This window comes from Grampus griseus, assembly GCF_964374135.1.
Source record: "Grampus griseus genome assembly, chromosome: 2".
Lineage (NCBI taxonomy): Eukaryota > Metazoa > Chordata > Mammalia > Artiodactyla > Delphinidae > Grampus > Grampus griseus.
The window spans coordinates 173,856,863-173,875,145 of NC_139018.1; the positions used below are offsets into that span (position 1 = coordinate 173,856,863).

The 18,283-nt window shown below is 37.0% G+C and overlaps 1 protein-coding gene across 4 annotated transcripts in view; it reads right to left on the bottom strand.

The window, feature by feature from the left end:
• Nucleotides 1–18,283, bottom strand: part of ZEB1 (zinc finger E-box binding homeobox 1) — a 194,554-nt gene that overhangs the window by 42,791 nt on the left and 133,480 nt on the right. The window contains exon 3 of one of the 4 annotated variants that reach the window (XM_082647931.1): nt 3,075–3,128. In XM_082647931.1, the coding sequence (XP_082504057.1) occupies nt 3,075–3,128 (54 nt within the window). Of the gene's footprint in view, nt 1–3,068; nt 3,132–18,283 lie in introns of all 4 variants that reach the window. The other 3 variants (XM_082647929.1, XM_082647930.1, XM_082647928.1) reach the window with 3 other exon arrangements.

Sequence of the window (18,283 nt, forward strand, 5' to 3'; positions counted from 1 at the left end):
TCTTAAAGAAGAGCTTATTCATATTTTAAAAATGAATGGTATTACACTTCTTTGGATTTCAAATATAAGAGTGATGTTAGAAATGTCATTTTTAATATGCCAGAGATTAGGCTGTAAGTACAGCTGACCCTTGAACAACTCGGGGCAGGTTACTGGTGCCGACCCTCCATGCAGTCCAAGGTCCATGTGTAACTTAGCGTCGGCCTCTGCGTACGTGGGTCTGCATCCTCGACTCAGCCAAGGCCAGACTGCAGCACTGCCGTGTTTACTATCGGGAAAAATCTGCATGTAAGTGGACCTGCACTGTTCAAACCCATGTGTTCAAGGGTCAGCTGTACTTACACTTAAAATGAAGAACTTTATATGTCCATCAGAAACTTGGGGAGTAATACACGATCCATGTGTATAATATAACATCTGGAGAATAATAACAGCACCTCTTAGGGTAGTTGTGAGAATTAAATGAATTACTACAGTATGTGCTTAGTATTGTACCAGGCACACAGTAAGTGCTGTATAATTGTCATCTATTTTCCTCAAAGCAGTCCTGGTAAGGTGAACATTAAATTGGAGCAGATGATTCAGTATTAGGAGTCTGCTTTCAAATTCTGGCGTCTTTCCAACTAAAGTACACTGTCTCCACGAACCTGCATTTACCAAGCCAATTTCAAGCTAAGACCAGACATTCCACAGTTTCACCCATAAAATTTAAAGTGTTGGGAAGTGCATGTTGTGAAAAGGTCAATTATAAAGCAAAATTCCTCGTCCTAAGACTGATAACCTTACGTGTTTAAACATTAAAGAGATGAGCAAACACAGAGAAACACATAATGATAATTTGGTTTTCTTTCAGGTGTGACAAAACTCAGAGCTAACTGTCAAAGTATAGAACTATAATCATTTGACGAAGTGCAGAATTACAGGGTTATCATCGCAGATTGGAGAAAGCAAGGAGAGAGAGACAAATGTTTAGTGTAAAGACTAAATAACATTTTTAACGTGGCCATCAGTATTTCACTCCCATCAGAATAAAGTATCCTATCTTTATCCTCCAATTTTAAAACTCTGCACAATATCAGCTATATAAACAGAAGAGGGATGCTTAGAAGAACAAAGCCTGTTTTGGGTGATTTTTCACTCTCTGAATACTAAGCTGAGACCATAGTTCTCTTCACTTCGTGAATTGCAGAAGGAAGTCAGCTACAGAAAGAAGCTGACAAAGTTCTAAACTAATGATGGTGACCTTTGTGCCAGGTTTTTGTTGACTCTGTCAGCACATTATTCCCTAGAAGTCAAGGAAGTAACAAAAGCGAAGGCGAAACATAGTTTTAAAAGTTTAACTGCTCAATAGTCTCAAACGTCTAATTTCCATCCTTCTTTGCTGAAAACTGCACTTGTCGGGGTTTCACTAAATGTCTGTCTACTCCTAACTCCCCATGTTCCAAGGAAATAATGCACAGGACTCATCGTCTTGTGGCAGAGGGTCCTGTGTTTCAGTGGCAGCTCTGGCTGATACACAGTGACTGTATCTTCCAGATGTGACTGTTTTGGCGGGGGGAGGGAAATTATGTATTACTCAGTACTTCAAACTGAAAGAATTCATTCATTTTCGTAGTGAAGAGCAAATTGTGAGGTAAAATACTGTAAACTTGGAACTGTAAATGTCTTTTTTGCTGGCATTTTGCCTAAAAGGGCAAACGATCTTTTACAGAATAACTTATATTACCCTGGTAATGTAAGTCATCAAATTTTAACATTAAATAAAAGAGTAATGAACAGCATTCTTTTGTGTTCATTAACACTATTTTACTAATAACAAATACCTCGTTTAAATATTTTATATAATGTGTGAGTTAGCCTGACAAATATTTGATAACAAGCATACCTGAATACATTATTCATGCAAGTTCAACATAACCATATTAAAGGCAGAATACAAAACCTTTGGCTGCAGGCACCATAAATTATCACATACTCCATTATTATTTAGTTAATCTGGAATGCACCTTCAGGAACAGTACAATGACTTGCTCTTTGTTTTATAGAACTGACAAGTACGGGAGGGCTGACGCTTATATTATGGATGAAAATCTATTTTTGACACATTACTATAAAACACACTCATCTTACACAACACAAGGTAATTTATAAGGCTCTGTGGAATACTCCTAAAATGTACTGCAAAGAAAAAAAAACTATAAACGTTAAACCAAAGGAAAAAACCAAAATTTAATTAAAACTATATGATAGAAATATCTAATTTATGGTTGTATATACAGAATACAGTTATACTACTTTTAAGTACAGAATTTTGAGGAAATGTTTTAATAATCTGGAATTTATTTTTGAAGTTTACATTCTAAGACTGACTTATGAGACACAATAATCAAGTGCCTACTCTTATCATATGTAAGATCTGGATTTAAGATTTGCACTTATTCTTTTGCTTCTTAAATCTGATTTGACTCCATTACAGAGGAATAGCCTTAAGTCTCAGAGAGTATGTACTTTTAGTCACCTAGAAGCAATTTTCCACGTCATTTTGGCCTTTTTCAATCACAGTAATTACAAGAAAAATGTTTATTCTCTTGTTTGCTGTGACATGTTCACTCATCAGTGTCCGTGATTCTCAGTCTGGTTTCTGGATAAGCGATTATATCTGCTTATTTTTCTCTCTCTTGTCTTGTGGGCAATTCAATGTAGATCCTTGTAACTAATAATGAAACTCAAAATAGTTAGATCTGTATTTCTATAACTATGGTAAAAAAATTTGACAGAAGTTTAAATTATCTTTCAGATACTTATTTGGGGATTATCTGTAGATTACACTTGTCATCCTGATGGATGGAAACCTGTATTACATGAATCTGTAAGCTTACGCTGTATTTGAAGAATATAGAGAGCTAACTTTCCATACAGTGTCCCACACGCCTAGGTATTTAAACATTTAAAGGGGACAAGATAAAGAGTAGGAAACAGACTAAATTCAGGACTCACAGATGCACAAACCAGTGACACAAAAGGCCTTGTTCAAGGACGACAGTGTGCATGAAAAAGGCAAGAGTTACCTGTACCTCCCACTTCATCTGCCCGAGCTTCAGGCCCCAGGATTTCTTGTCCTTCCTTTCCTGCTAAAATCAAAGAACAAAGCATTAAAATAGATCCACCTCTCACCAACATTTTAACTTCTAGAAATCTGAAAAGGAAACTTTCAGATTATATTTGGTTTGGATTTTTTCCCTTTTATAAGTATAGTAATATCTCCTAGTAAGGAAAAGCTTTTTAAAGAAATTAAGCAGATAAGTTTTACAAAACTCAGATATTTTAGTGAAGCAAAATAAGTGAAGATGTGTATGTAATTCTGAACGCATACATGTCTTAGAATTACAAGCATACTAGGATTTTAGCATTTTCTTTTAGGAGAGGAGACCTACCTACAGGCAGTAGGATTCGCTTTTGCATCTCCTTCCCGAAGCACAGATTGCTACGTACTGGGCACTGTACTAGATGCCTTATCAACTCATTTCCTTTAATCTTCATAACTACCTTCTTATAAATTTAAAAATCCCACCCAAACATGAGGCTTTAAGAGGTTAGACCACCTGCCTAAGGACACACGTTGCTGGGTGGTGGAGGCGGGACTTGCGTGCAGGTCTGACGGCTCTAAAGCCTACTTGCTACCCCACCTTGGCCCCCTCACGAGACGGAGTCCCGGACAAGCAGAAGGCAGGCTGGACCGAACTGCAGTGTGCCCAGAGCAAACACCTGTGGACGACACTTTTTCTTTCACTGTATTTATTATTCTAACTACTGACAAGTAGTAATAAATGATAACAGTGTAGGTACTAATAAGCATTTTAGGTGTCTATTATCTGTCTCTGCCACCTATATATGTTTGTAATGAACTCATAAGATCAGAGTAGATATGCACATTATTTAGGCAAGCAGAAAGTTGGCTTTATATATTTAGGTACATTTTATTCATTAAATAGTGCACATACAAAAGATAAGTTAAAAACTGCTTTCAGAGTATATATCATAATTATGATCAGAAGACTTACAGTCATATTAAAACACTGTGTAGTTATCTTCACTCCAATCAATCCCATTGAATATGTCAGTCAAAAATCTTGATTTACATTTCCCCTAAGTTTGATAATTGAATTGAGAAATAGAGCACTAATCAAGTAAAACGTGCTCACATTAAAGCATGTATTTCCTTAAGTGTCCCGGATTGTCGGGTGGATTTACTCAGCGGGTTATCTATACTCGTTAACTGTTATGTTACTACTTAAAGATGATCATTATGTGAAAAACAGTTAAAATATGCACAGACCTCTCTAGATCAGCATAAAGACCACTGTCTAAAGTGGATAACGATGAGACTAACTTCTGCCGAAGAATTCTCATTTTGTATTTGCCATCAGCAAAATGACAATTTAAAAATCTCTGGTCAAGTGTTAACAATACTGTAGGATAAACACTAGTATTTGGTAAGTGTCTGAAAATCTCTAATGTCTTTTATTCCTCTTCCTCCAAAGCATCTACTTAAACTAAAATAAACAGTGTGCCAAGTGGGCAATTATATGATAGTAATACAGGTACTTATTATTGCATATGCGCATTCTCTATTTCTCCTCAAATGAAGATCAAAGCAGGCAGAGTTACGACTTGCTAAGGTGGAAGATAACACTGATGTTAAAGTTTAAAGTGATACTTTGGACCTTATTAATTTTACTACTTACAGTTATTATTATAGCTAATTTAAACACTGTGTGCGATTCAATTAAATTATTCACTTCTTCATTCCTTCTGCTGGAATAAAATCTAGGCTGCTTAGATGAGTATGCGGCATGTCAGAATCTGGTCCCACACTCACCACAATTCGAAACCCAGAAGTGTCCATTCTTTCCCTCATTACTGGGGCTGGAATTTTGGTTCAATGACTAAAACCATGTCAACTAATGAAAACAGAAACGGTGCTGATGCTGGGCTGTAAGGTGGGCACACTCCTCTTGCTGCAGACTGCTACCTGGGGCAGCCCCCCTACCGCCCACTGCTCTGTCCAGGGATCAGCACGAGAGTGTCTTGGAACAGGGGCTGTTCTAAATATTTCTCAAGCAGCGTTCTCCCTCATGTGTTCTGATCTTACTTCTAGTTTTAAGAAATATATGAGGGGTAAAGTAGTTGAATCTACTTGTATATAAGACTTTCTCTCCTGTAAGACTTAATGTCAACACATTATGACTGACCCACCTAAATGCAACTCAGGAAGGAAAACTAGAATGCTGCTGAGGCTTTGGCTTTTAGTCTAAATTCCAAAGCAGATACATAAAGGAAAAACTCCTCAGTAACAAGACTTTAGTTTTTTAAAAAGGGTAAAATATAGCTGCAATAAGTCATAAACTACGACTCAGCAACAAAAAGGAACAAACTACTGATACATACAACTTCAGTGGATCTCCAAGAAATTACGGAGAGTGAAAAAAGCCAATCCAAAACGTTACATACTGTACGATTCCACTTACATAACATTACTGAAATGACAAAATGACAAAAATGGAGAAGAGCTTAGTGGTTACCAGGGGTTAAGGGTGGGGTGGAGGGGAGGAGAGGGTGGGTTGTCTGAAGGCAGGTAGGGAGCCCTGTGGTGACGGAATGCTCTGTGTCTCACCTATGTCAGCGTTAATATCCTGGTGATGATACTGCACCACAGTTTTACAAGATGCTACCCCTGGGGGAAACTGGGTAAAAGGTACAAGGGCTCTCTGTATTATTTGTAGATCTAAAACTGAATTATTTGTGAATCTGTAATTATTTCAAAATTGAAAGCTTAGTTTTAAAAAAGTCAAAGGCAAATAGCACACATTTAGATCAAAATAGACAGCACTTGTTCATTCTGCCGAAGGATGAAATTCCTAGCAAGTAAAAGTAAGAATGACAAATGCAATTGATTTTAATTAAAAATCCAGAAGCTTACTATCAATGGCAAGATAGAACAGTGCAAAGTGCAGGACTGATTTAACACACGTTCTAAACCCTAAACCGCATTTCTGAAATTCATGCCAGGGTGTTTCTAACCATTTCACACGTTTCTGTGGGAACACTTTGTAGCAACGGCTAATAAGGCACAGTAAGTGGCTAAATGAATCAGATTTTCCTTTCCTGCTTTTGTCTCTTCCTTGATGACACACATCCACATATGCCATGCACATGTATACCTGCTTCTTCTCAAGCTGTTTTCTCTGCGACAATGCTGTTACCCATTCATCTGAGTAACTTCTACTAATCTGATTCTTTAAAGATCAGTTCACATGTCTCTCATTTTGTAAGTCTTCCCTGACCCTGCTCTCTGCTATCCCCACCCCGCTGTTCCTATTATAGGAATACTATCCAAAAAGCAAACGCCGATAGTATAGTATAGTATAGTATAGTACAGTATAGTATAGTATAGTATAGTGTAGTATTAGTATAGTATAGTATTAGTATAGTATAGTATAGTATAGTATAGTATAGTATAGTATAGTATAGTATTAGTATTAGTATTAGTATAGTATTCCAACTTTATTTAGGGGTGAAACATTTGTTTCATTATGTACTTTTTCAGAACCTTTCCAGACAGTGCCATCTTCCCTTCTAATATCCTTTAGGTTCTACATATGTATTAATATGCTTTTGGTATAACTGCCCATCAATGTCACAGTAAATATAATTCACAACCTCCATGAATACCTGTTAACTTAGATAATGGTAAAAAATATATATATACATCTGGGGTCAGCTTTGGTTAAGATGGAGATAAACCACCTGTGTGTCCCACTGGATGCAGCTAGAGCACCTGGGGGGATGCAGGCAGGGGCAGTGTGAAGCCTCTGGAAGGCGAACCACAGCAGGAAGGCAGGCAGGGGAGGAAGACTGGGCCACTGAGCTGGAAGTGACCCCTCCCACCCCAGCCTGGGTTCAGGGAGGCCCAAAAGCTGGACGTCAACACTGAGGCACGAAGAGCGTGCTAAGAAAGCCCTCTACTTTAGGCTCAGGGAGCAGGAAGGGGCTCAAAGAAGGGAGAAATATGCATTTTTCCCTCTTTTGTCTTGTGTCCCAGCCCCCAGGTCATTCCACGGTGGTGGGAGAGGCCATGGGGACAGAAGGGGCCTAAGGGTACCTAAAACTCCAAGGGAAAGGGACCTTCTTCTCCAGTCAGAGGACCAGAGCCTGAAGACAGTGCACAAATGTCCACTGAGTTCCTCCTCCCTGTCTTCTCGCGGCCCTTCTTCTCGCAGTCACAGTTGCAGGAAGTACGCATCAGGTACGGCAACAAAGTCCCAGGTTTTTGTCAGAAGACTGAACAGGGGAGTCCCAAGGAACTGGAAATACTGAGGAGACGGTGGAGAGGGAGGGGCGTGGGAGAGAGACTGCACAAAGCTGTCTGTGAGCTCCAGGGTGCATCCCAAGCTTCTCATATGTGGATCTGACCACAGACTCTGAGAACTGAAGTGTGGGATAAGATCACTACTCATGTCCCAGACTGGCCACTGCATGGCACAGATCTGAAAAGCACTGCAAAGGCTTGAAAACTGAACTGATGTTGGAACCACAACCCACAGAAAGCTGCTTGGAACTTACAGCCTGATACACTGAATTGCCTGCTAAACCAAAAATACAAAAATTCTCCACAGGATTTAAATAACAACAAGGGTCTCATAAGACAATACTCAGAATGTCCAGAATACAATCCAAAATTACCCAGCGCACAAAGAACCAGGAAAATCGCAGCGCCTGTGGGAAAAGGTGATCAAAAATGGCAACACGGAGATGACACAGATGTTGAAATTATAGGACAAAGACTGTAAGCCAGCTACTGGAAAGGTGTTCCAAGAAGTAAGGCTGAACACTCCTGAAAAGAGTGGAAAGATAGAAAGTCTCAGCAAACTCTCATCAGCAAATAGAAGATATAAAAAAGAATCAAAGGAAATTTAGAACTAAAATTACAGTGACAAAAATGTAAAAAAATCACTCGATAGGCTCAATAGCAAAATGGAGATGAAAGAGGAAAGATCAGTGAACATGATGATAGAGCAATGAAAAAAAATTATCTAATCTGAAAAACAGAGAGTAAATGATTAAAAAATAATCTTGAGATGTGTAGGATAATAATAAAGTATCTTTCATGCCACGTAAGTCCCAGAAAGAGAATGACACAGAAAAAAATGTTTGAAAAAATAATGTCTAAAAACATCCCAAATTTAACAAGACACAAATTAACAGATTCTAGAGTTTAACCAAATCTCAAATAGGGTAAAGCCCCCCAAATCCAGGCCCAGATCATGAGTCAAACTCTGAAAACTAAAATTAAAAAAATCTTGAAAAGAGAGAAAATGTAGCATGACTATAAAGGGAAGAATGATTCAAAAGACGCCATATTTATCATTAGAAATTAAGGATTCCGTAAGAAAGTGGAACATTTTTAAAGCGCTAAAAGAAAGAAAAGCCTCTCAACCCTAAATTCCACATCCAGTGAAAATACACTTCAGAACTGGAGGTAAAATAAAGAGATTCTTAGATAAAAGAAACCTAGCAGAGTTCGTTGACAGGAGACCTCATCTAAAAGAACTGCTAGAAGGATATCTTCATAAAGAAGGGGAAATGCTATTAGAGGGAAACTTGAAATGTCAGGAATGAAGGAGAACATAAGAAATGACAACTACATGTGACAACTACAACATGAAGGAAGGAGGGTAAAGGGACCCAGTGGGTGCAAGGTTTCTATATTTCACTTGGTAAAATAATGATTCTAAGTAGACTGTGAAAAGCATGTAACATTCAAATCTATAGAGCAAAGTAAGTCAGAAAGAGAAAAACAAGTATCGTATATTAACTCATATATGGAATCTGAACAAATTGGTATAGATGGTCTTATTTATAAAGCAGAAATAGAGACACAGACGTAGAGAACAAATGTATGGATACCAAGGGGGAAAGGGGGGGCGGGTTTGGGATGAAGTGGGAGATTGGGATTGACATATATACACTACTGGTACTATGTATAAAATAGATAACTCATGAGAACCTACTGTATAGCACAGGGACCTCTACTCAATGCTCTGTGGTGACCTAAATGAGAAGGAAATCCAAAAAAGAGGAGATATATGTATACATATAGGTGATTCACTTTGCTGTACAGCATAAACTAACACAACATTGTAAAGCAACTATACTCCAATAAAAAATTTTAAAAAACAGAGCAACTACTAAAAAAAATCTATACAAAGAGATAGTCAAAAATGAAATAAATAAGTGAAAATGTAATACTAAAACATATTCAAATGGTCCAAAAAAGACAGGAAAAGAAGAAACAGAAGAATGAAAAAACAGTGAACAAATAATATACAATCATAAACCTAAACCCAAACACCAAAAGTTACATTAAATATAAATGGCCTAAGCAAGCCAATTAAGGGACAGAGATTGTCAGAACAGATTTTAAAAACCAAGCTCCATCTGTAGTTCTCTACAAATAAGTTATCTCAAATGTAGTGATACAGGTATGTTAAAAGTAAAAGGATGGAAAAAGATATACCATACAAACACTAATGAAAAGAAAGCTAGGGTGAGTATTTTAATATCAAAGTAGGCTTTGGAGCTAAGAAAATTACCAGAGATGTAGAGAAACATTATAATGATGAGGTCAATTCACCAAGAAGACATAACAATCTTAAATTTGTATGAATCTAGCAACAGAGCTTCAAAATAGGTGAATGAGAGAACAGAAAGCAGAGGCAAATCCATGATTATAACTGGAGACTTCAATAGTCCTCTCACATTAATTGACAGAACAAGCAAACAGATAAAGTCAGCAAGGATATAAAGAACTAGGCAACATTAACAACTACCAGATCCAATTGACATTTATAAAACATTCAACCTAATCTTTTTCAGATGCACATAGAACATTCATGAAGACAGATCACATCCAGGATCATACAACAAAACTTAACAAATTAAAAAATATATATAATACAAAGTATGTTCTTACCATAATGAATAGAAACTAGGTATCAGTAGAAGAAAGAGGAGAGAATCTCTAAACACTTGGGAAATAAACACACTTCTAAAGAATCCATGGGTCAAATAGAAAAATGAAAAACAATGTATCAAAATTTGTGGAATGTACCTAAAACACTGTTTAAAGGGTAATTTACATTATTAAATGCTTATGTTATAAAATAAGGACTCAAATCAAAATTCTATGCTTCCATGTTAGAAATGGGAAAAGAGGAGAAAAATAAACCCAGGGCAAACAGAAAGGAAGAAGTATTAAGATCAGAAATCAATAAAATTCAAAAAAGAATAACAGAAGAAAACAATAAAACGTTCTTTGAAAAGATCAATAAAATTGACAAACCTTAAGTAAGACTGACAAAAAAAGAGGGAAGCCACAAATTCTAACATCAGGAATGAAAAGGGGATACCACTGAAAAGCCAGAAGATATTAAAAGGGTTATAACTGTGAGTCCAAGGAGTAAACATTAAGATATACATTTCTGACTCTTAAAGAAGAGCTTATTCATATTTTAAAAAAATGAATGAAAGTATTAAATGAAGGTATTAAATTGCTATGGATTTCACATATAAGAATGATGTTAAAAATGTCATTTTTAATGTGCTAGAAATTAGATCGTTTTTGTAATTATTTACACCTAAAATGAAAAATTTTGTATGTCCATTATGAAATCTGTGAGGCAGTACATAATCAGTTTACAAAATATAAATTTGGAGGATAGTAACCGTACCTCTTAGGGTAGTTGTGAAGATTAAATCAATATAGTATATGCTTAGTACTGTACCAGGCACATAGTAAGTGCTATGTAATTGTGAGCTATTTTCCTTAAAGCAGTCCTGTAAGGTTAACATCTCTAACACACATGAATTTGAAAACTTTGAAATGGACCATTTCCTCAAAAGCCAGAAACTACTACAAGTCATCCAAGATGAGATGGTTAACTTGAATATTCCTATAACTGTTTTAAAAATTGAATTTGGAGTTTAAAACCTTCCCCCCAAACAATATAAAATTCTAGGTCCAGATGGTTTTACTTTAAATTTTTCCAGACAGTTAATGAATTACACTAAATTTAAATAATATTTTCAAGAAAATAGAAGAGAAAGGAAGACTTTCCTACTAATTTTATGAGGTCCACATTACCCTGATATCAAAATAATGTAACAATATTGCAAAAAAAAAACCCACCTATAGACCAATATCTCTCATGTACATTGGCACAAAAATCTTCAACAAAAAATTACCAAGTCATATTAAGCAATATATGAAAACACAATGACTAAGAGGGGCTTTCTAGGGAATCAATCTAAGGCCGGTTCAATACTGGGAAGTCCAGTAATGCATTCTACTGTGTTAACAGGCTAAAACTGCATGATCATCTCAATTGATGCAGAAAAATCATTTGAAAAAATTTCACATCTCTTCATGATGAAAACTCTCAGCAAACTAGAAATGAAAACTTACTCAGTTTGATAAAGAGCATCTACAACAAAGCTACAGTTAACATTAGATTTAAAAGTAAAAGATCAAATACTTCCCCCTCTAAGATTGGGGAAAAGAAAAATGTCCACTCTCACCACTCCTGACATCTTTTAATAGAAAGAAATAAAAGTTATACAGATTAGAAAGGAAGAAAAACTGTCCCAATTTGAAGAGAAGACTGTCTACATAGAAATCTCAAGGAATCTACAAAAAATTTCTAGAACTAGCAAGTCTGCAGGATACAAGGGCAACACACAAAAATGAATCATATTGCTTGCTATATAACAGCAATGAACAAATGGAAACTTAATTAAAAACAAAACATTCACAATAATTTCTCCCTTCAAAAATGAAAGACATAGGTTTTAAGTCTCTCAAAACATGTTAATGACCTGTTTTAAGTCTCTCAAAACATGTTAATGACCTGCATTTTGAAACTACAAAACACTGATGCAAGAAATCAAACAATACCTGTGCAGGACAAGAAAAAAAATCAACATACAAAAAATCAGTTGCATTTTTATATACTAACAGTGAACTGCCTGAAAGAGAAATAAAGAAAACAATCTGTTTACAACAGTGTCAAAACCAATAAAATACTTAGCAATAAATTTAACCAAGGAGGTAAAAGATCTGTACACTAAAAACTGTAAAACACTGATGAAAGAAATTGAAGAAGACACAAATAAGTGGAAAGATATCTTCTCTTCATGAACTAGAAGAATTAATATTGTTAAAATGTCCACACTACCCAGAGGTATCTGTAGATTCAATGCAATCCCTATCAAAATCCCAGTGGCATTTTTTTACAGAAATAGAAAAAAAAAATCCTAAAATTTATACAGAATCACAAAAGACCTTGAATAGCCAAAACAATCTTGAGAAATAAGAACCAAGCTAGAGGCCTCACATTTCCTGATTTCAAACCATATTACAAAGCTATAGTAATAAAAACAGTATGGTACTGGCATTAAAAACACAGACTAATGGAAAAGAATCAAAGGCCCAGAAATAAACCCACGTGTATACAGTCAACTAATATTTGACAAGGGAGCCAAGAATACTCAATGGGCAAGAGATGGTCTCTTCAATAAATGGTGTTGGGGAAACTGGACAGTCACATGTAAAAGTGAAACTGGACTCCTATCTTGCATCACTCTCAAAAACTAACTAGGAATGGATTAAAGACTTCAACGTGAGACATGAAACCATAAAAATCCTGGAAGAAAACATAGGGAAGAAACTCCTTGACACTGGTCTTGGCAGTGATTTTCTAGATATGACACCAAAGCACAAGCAACAAAATAAAAAATAAACAAGTAGGAAGAAATACATCAAACTAAAAAAGCTTCTGCATAGCAAAATAAATGATCAACAAAGTGAAAAGGCAACCTATGGGGTGGGAGAAAATATCTGCAAACAGTACATCTGAAAAGGGGCTAATATTCAAAATATACGAGGAACTTATACCACTTGACAGTAAAAAAATAAATAATGATTTAAAAATGGGCAAAGGACCTGAATAGAAATTTTTTTCAAAGCAGATCTACAGATGGCCAAGAGGTACATGAAAAGGTGTTCAGGATCACTTACCATCAGGGAAATGCAAATCAAAACTACAGTGAGGTACCACCTCACACGGGTCAGAATGGCCATCATTCGAAAGTCTACAAATAATAAATGCTGGAGAGGGTGTGGAGAAAAGGGAACCCTTGTGTACTGTTGGGCACGTAAACTGGTGCAGCCCCTATGAAAAACAGTATGGAGGTTCCTCAAGAAAATGAAAAATAGAACTACCACGTGATCCAGGAATCCTACTTCTAGGTATATATCTGAAGGAAAAGAAATTACTGTCTCAAGAAATATCTGTACTCCCATGTTCACTGAAGCATTATTTACAATAGCCAAGACATGCAAACAAAGTGTACATCAAGAGATGAATAAAGAAAATGTGGTATGTATACACATACACACACACAATGAAATAGTATTCAGCAGCAAAAAAGAAGCAAATCCTGCCCTATGCAGCAACATGGATGAAACTTGAGGGCATTATGCTGAGTGAAATAAGTCAAAGGGAGACAAATACTGCGTGATCTCATTTATAGGCAGAATCTTAAAAACATAACTCACAGAAACAGAATGCAGATTGGCGGCTGCCCAGGGCTGGGGAAAATGGGAGATGGTGGTCAAAGGGTACAAACTCCCAGTTATGAGTAAGTTCTGGGGACCTAGTTAACAATACTGTATTACAGTTCGAAAGTACTAATAAGAGAATAGATCTTAACTGTTCCCGCCATACACACAGTTGTAACTATGTGAGGTAATGGATGTGTTAACTAACCTTATTATGGCAATCATTCCATAATAAAAACATATATCAAGTCATATTGTACATCTTAAACAATGTTATATAGCAAATACATCTCAATAAAGCTGGAAAAAATAAAGATAGGGACTCCTCAACATAATAAAGATGTTAGTTCTCTCAAAATTGATCTACAGATTTAACACAATTTAAATAAAAATATCAGCAGGATTTTTTTATATATATAAGATTATGCTAAAATTCACATGGAAAGGCAAAGAAACTATAATAGTCAAAACAATTTTTAAAAAGAAAATTAAAGGTGGAGGAATGTCATTGCCTAATTTTAAGACTTAGGATAAAGTCATAGTAGTCACATGATGTGGTACTGGCAAAGGGACAGACCCACAGACCGCCAGAACAGAGTCCAGAGACAGATCCTCACAATATGGACATTAAGTTTTGACACAAGTGCAAATGCAATTCAACAGAGAAAGGACAGTCTTTTCAACAAACAATATCAGAACAAATGGACAACCATATCCAAAAAAATGAACCTCACCTCAACCTTGTCTCTTATAAAAAATTAACTGAAAATGGATCATAGAGCTGATAAAAAAGTGAAGGACACAAAGGAGAAAATTCCAGTAATCTTGGGGTAAGCAAAGAGTTCTTGGACATGACACCAAAGCATGATCCATAAAAGGAAAAACTGTTAGAGGACCTCAATGGATCTAAGAGTTTTGCTCTGTGAAAGGCTAGGATAAGAGAATGAAAAGCTATAGGCTGGGAGAAAATATTTGCTACAACTAAAAGGATCACTCAAAACTTACAACTAAAACCCTGTTTATATAAATGCACAAAAGACACGAACAGACACTTCGCTGAAGGGGATATCCAGATGGCAAACAAACACATGAAAAATGTTCAACTTCACTAGCCATCAAGGGAATGCACAGGAGAGCGACACATGATAAAGACACACTTATTACAATGGCTGAAGTAAAAAATAACCGGTAAAACCAAGCAGTGGTGAGGATGTGCAGAAACTCGATCTTCCTGCATTACTGGCACTTTGACATTTTCTTAAAACATTAAACGTACACTTAACATTTTATTCAACAATACCACTACAAGTTAGCCTTAGAGAAATGAAAACTGTTCACAAAACCCCACACATACACCAGTGTTTACAGCTTTATTAATGATCCCCACAAACGGGGAACAGCCAAATGTCCTTCAGTGGGTGAACGGATAAACTGTGGTGCGTCCATACAATGGAACACTACTCTCCAACGAAGGGTACAGTATTTATCCTTGCAACAGGATGAATGGATCTCAAAGGCATGCAGCATGCAGGAAGCCAGACACAAAATGTGTTATGCTGTGATTTCATCTATATGACCTTCTCAAAAAACCAAAACCACAGTGACGGAGAAGAGGCCGTGGCCGCCAGGGTTTGCAGTAGGAGGAAGGTGTGACTAAAAAGGGTACAGTGAGGAGTTCTTTGCTGATGGAACTGTCCTGTGGGGTCCTTGGTCCTACAACCAAAAGGAACTGATTCCACCAATCTCCAAATGAGTGAGGAAATTGATCCTCTCCTAGGATCTCCAGAAAAATACGCAGCTCTGTCAACACTCAGATTTTAGCCCAGTGAGGTCTGTCATGGGCTTACAGCCAACAGTGCTGTAAAGCCATACATTTGTGTTGTTTAAGCCATTGAGTGTTCTGGTAATTTGTTATGGCAGCAACAGAAAACCAATCAAGTGGTTAAATAGTCTTAGAGCAAGGAGAAGAAAGAGGGTAACATCTATTTGCTGGCTAGCCAAGAAGAAGATTGTGATGTAGGGTTCGATATCAGATACCATAGGCCTGAAAACCAAGAATCATCTAGCAATTACTAGGTCCTGGCCTTGCTGGAGGCCATGGGAATGTTTATAGTCTAGAGGGTGGGCCAAAAGGTTCCTTCAGATTTTAAGTAAAAATAAAAGACACACTTTTCATTTTCACCAAGAACTTTGTTGAACAACATAGTCACCTTTTGGTTCCACTACCTTCTGCCATTTTTCAGACAACTTCATAATTCCATCTTCCCAGAACTTTCTCTTGAGCAAAGAACTGTTCCAGGTGCCTTTTACGGTCTTCCGGGGAATTGAAATTTTTTCCATTAAGAGAATTTTGTGAAGACCGAAATAAATGGACACCTGAAGGTGCAATGTCTGGTGAATCTGGTGGATGAATCAGAACCTCCCAGCCAAGCTGGAACAGTGTTTGCCTGGTAATCAAAGAAACATGCGGTCTTGCGTTATCCACATGGAAGATTGTGCGTCTTCTGTTGACTAATTCTGGACACTTTTTGTCGAGTGCTGCTTTCAGTTGGTCTAATTGGGAGCAGTACTTGTTGGAATTAATCATTTGGTTTTCTGGAAGGAGCTCAAAATAGAGGACTCCCTTCCAATCCCACCATACACACATCACCTTCTTTGGATGAAGACCGGTCTTCGGTGTGGTTGGTGGTGGTTCATTTCGCTTGCCCCATGATCTCTTCCATTCCACACTGTTGTACAGAATCCACTTTCCATTGCCCGTCACAATTTGTTTTAAAAACGTAACGTTTTCATCATGTTTCAGTAGAGAATCACATGCAGAAATATGGTCAAGAAGGTTTTTTTTCTGCTTAACTTAACGTGGAATCCAAACATCAGAGCAATTCACATAACCAAGCTGACGCAAATGATCTTCAGCACTTCATTTGGATATTTTGAGTATGTCGGCTATCTCCTGCGTGGTGTAACGCTGACCGTTCTCAATTACTGTTTCCATTTGATCGCTATCAATTTCAACCGGGCTACCCTGGAGCACCGTCCAGCGAGAAATCTCCAGCATGAAACTCTGCAAACCACTTCTGACGCGTTCGGTCGCTCACAGCACCTTCTCCGTACACCGTACAAATCTGTTTTTGCATTTCAGTTGCATATAATAGAGCATAATACGCAGAAAATGTTGCTTTTTTCTTCCATCTTCAATATTAAAATGGCTACACAAAACTTCACCAATTTTGATAAGTTTTTTTAAAAATGCATACTGATATGACAGCTGTCACAATACAATCTAACAAAATTGTTTCGAATGAAGTTAAAGACAACTATGCACTACTAGAGCAATCTTATGGAAAAAACCGAACGCTCTGGCCAACTCAATGTAACTTGCCTATGAGAAGAAGGGAATGAAGGCTTTTATATTTAAAATATAAAAATGAAATACAAACAGATATATGAAGGAAACATAAAGATAGAAATTTAAAATAAAATTAAGATTTGGAGGTCATTAAGTCAATTAGAAAGGGGAGCATGAAACAGAGAAGAGTTCAGTGCTGACAGAAGCACCACAGAAGAGATCTCTATGGATGTATCCTATGATGAAATTACATCCTGTTCCTCTATACATGTATGTCACATAATGATGTTATATTCAACGTATATATATATTTTTCTGTTGGTCTATAAGGAAAAGAAAATAGCATACTTTTCAGTCAAATAGATTTGGATTTAAATCTTGGCTTTCCATATTTAATGTTTCATCTTAACAAGATACTTAACCTTTCTGAGGCTCAGTTTCCTTACTTGTAAAATGGAGCTAATACGCTATCTCACAGAGTTGTTATAAAAATTAAAGAAAATGATGTTTGGGAAAGCAGTCAGCAGCAGGCCTGTACAGGTGCATCCACCCGGTGTTACTTCTCTGTGCTGATGTGTGGAAGTTGGCTTTACAGGTGAATGTTCATGATTGTGCCAGCCTTCCCAGCCCTCCAGTGTTTTTCAGAAAAGATGCATATCTCTCCAAACCCAAACTAGACCCGAATACAAAAGCCCGGATGAAAGGCAGAATGAGCCTGACTCATCCTTGCCCCCAAAGTTCCAGGTATGGAGACCAGCTCTGGGATAAGGCTGCCGGCAACCTGGAGCAGACCGGGAGGACAGTGACGGCCGTGTCCGAGGCCTTCAGGGACGGGACATCAGACATTCTATCAGACAGGCTAAGGCAGGGATGAAGGCCAGAGATCTGGCCAGAGATTCGACAGCACATGCACTCTGTAAGCTGAATTATTACTATGTTTCAGTGTTCCTCCTTTTGTTCTATTATTGTTTATTGAGAAAAATCTTTTTGAAAACTCCAACTTTTTTTTTCAGATATACTAATGAAACTCAAAGAAAAGGGGGTTTTGCTTCATTTTGACCAGGATTAAAAAAAACCTTTTTGATGGATTAAAGACCTAAATGTAAGGTCAGAAACTATCAAACTCTTAGAGGAAAACACAGGCAGAACACTCTATGACATAAGTCACAGCAAGATCCTTTTTGACCCACCTCCTAGAGAAATGGAAAGAAAAACAAACATAAACAAATGGGACCTAATGAAACTTCAAAGCTTTT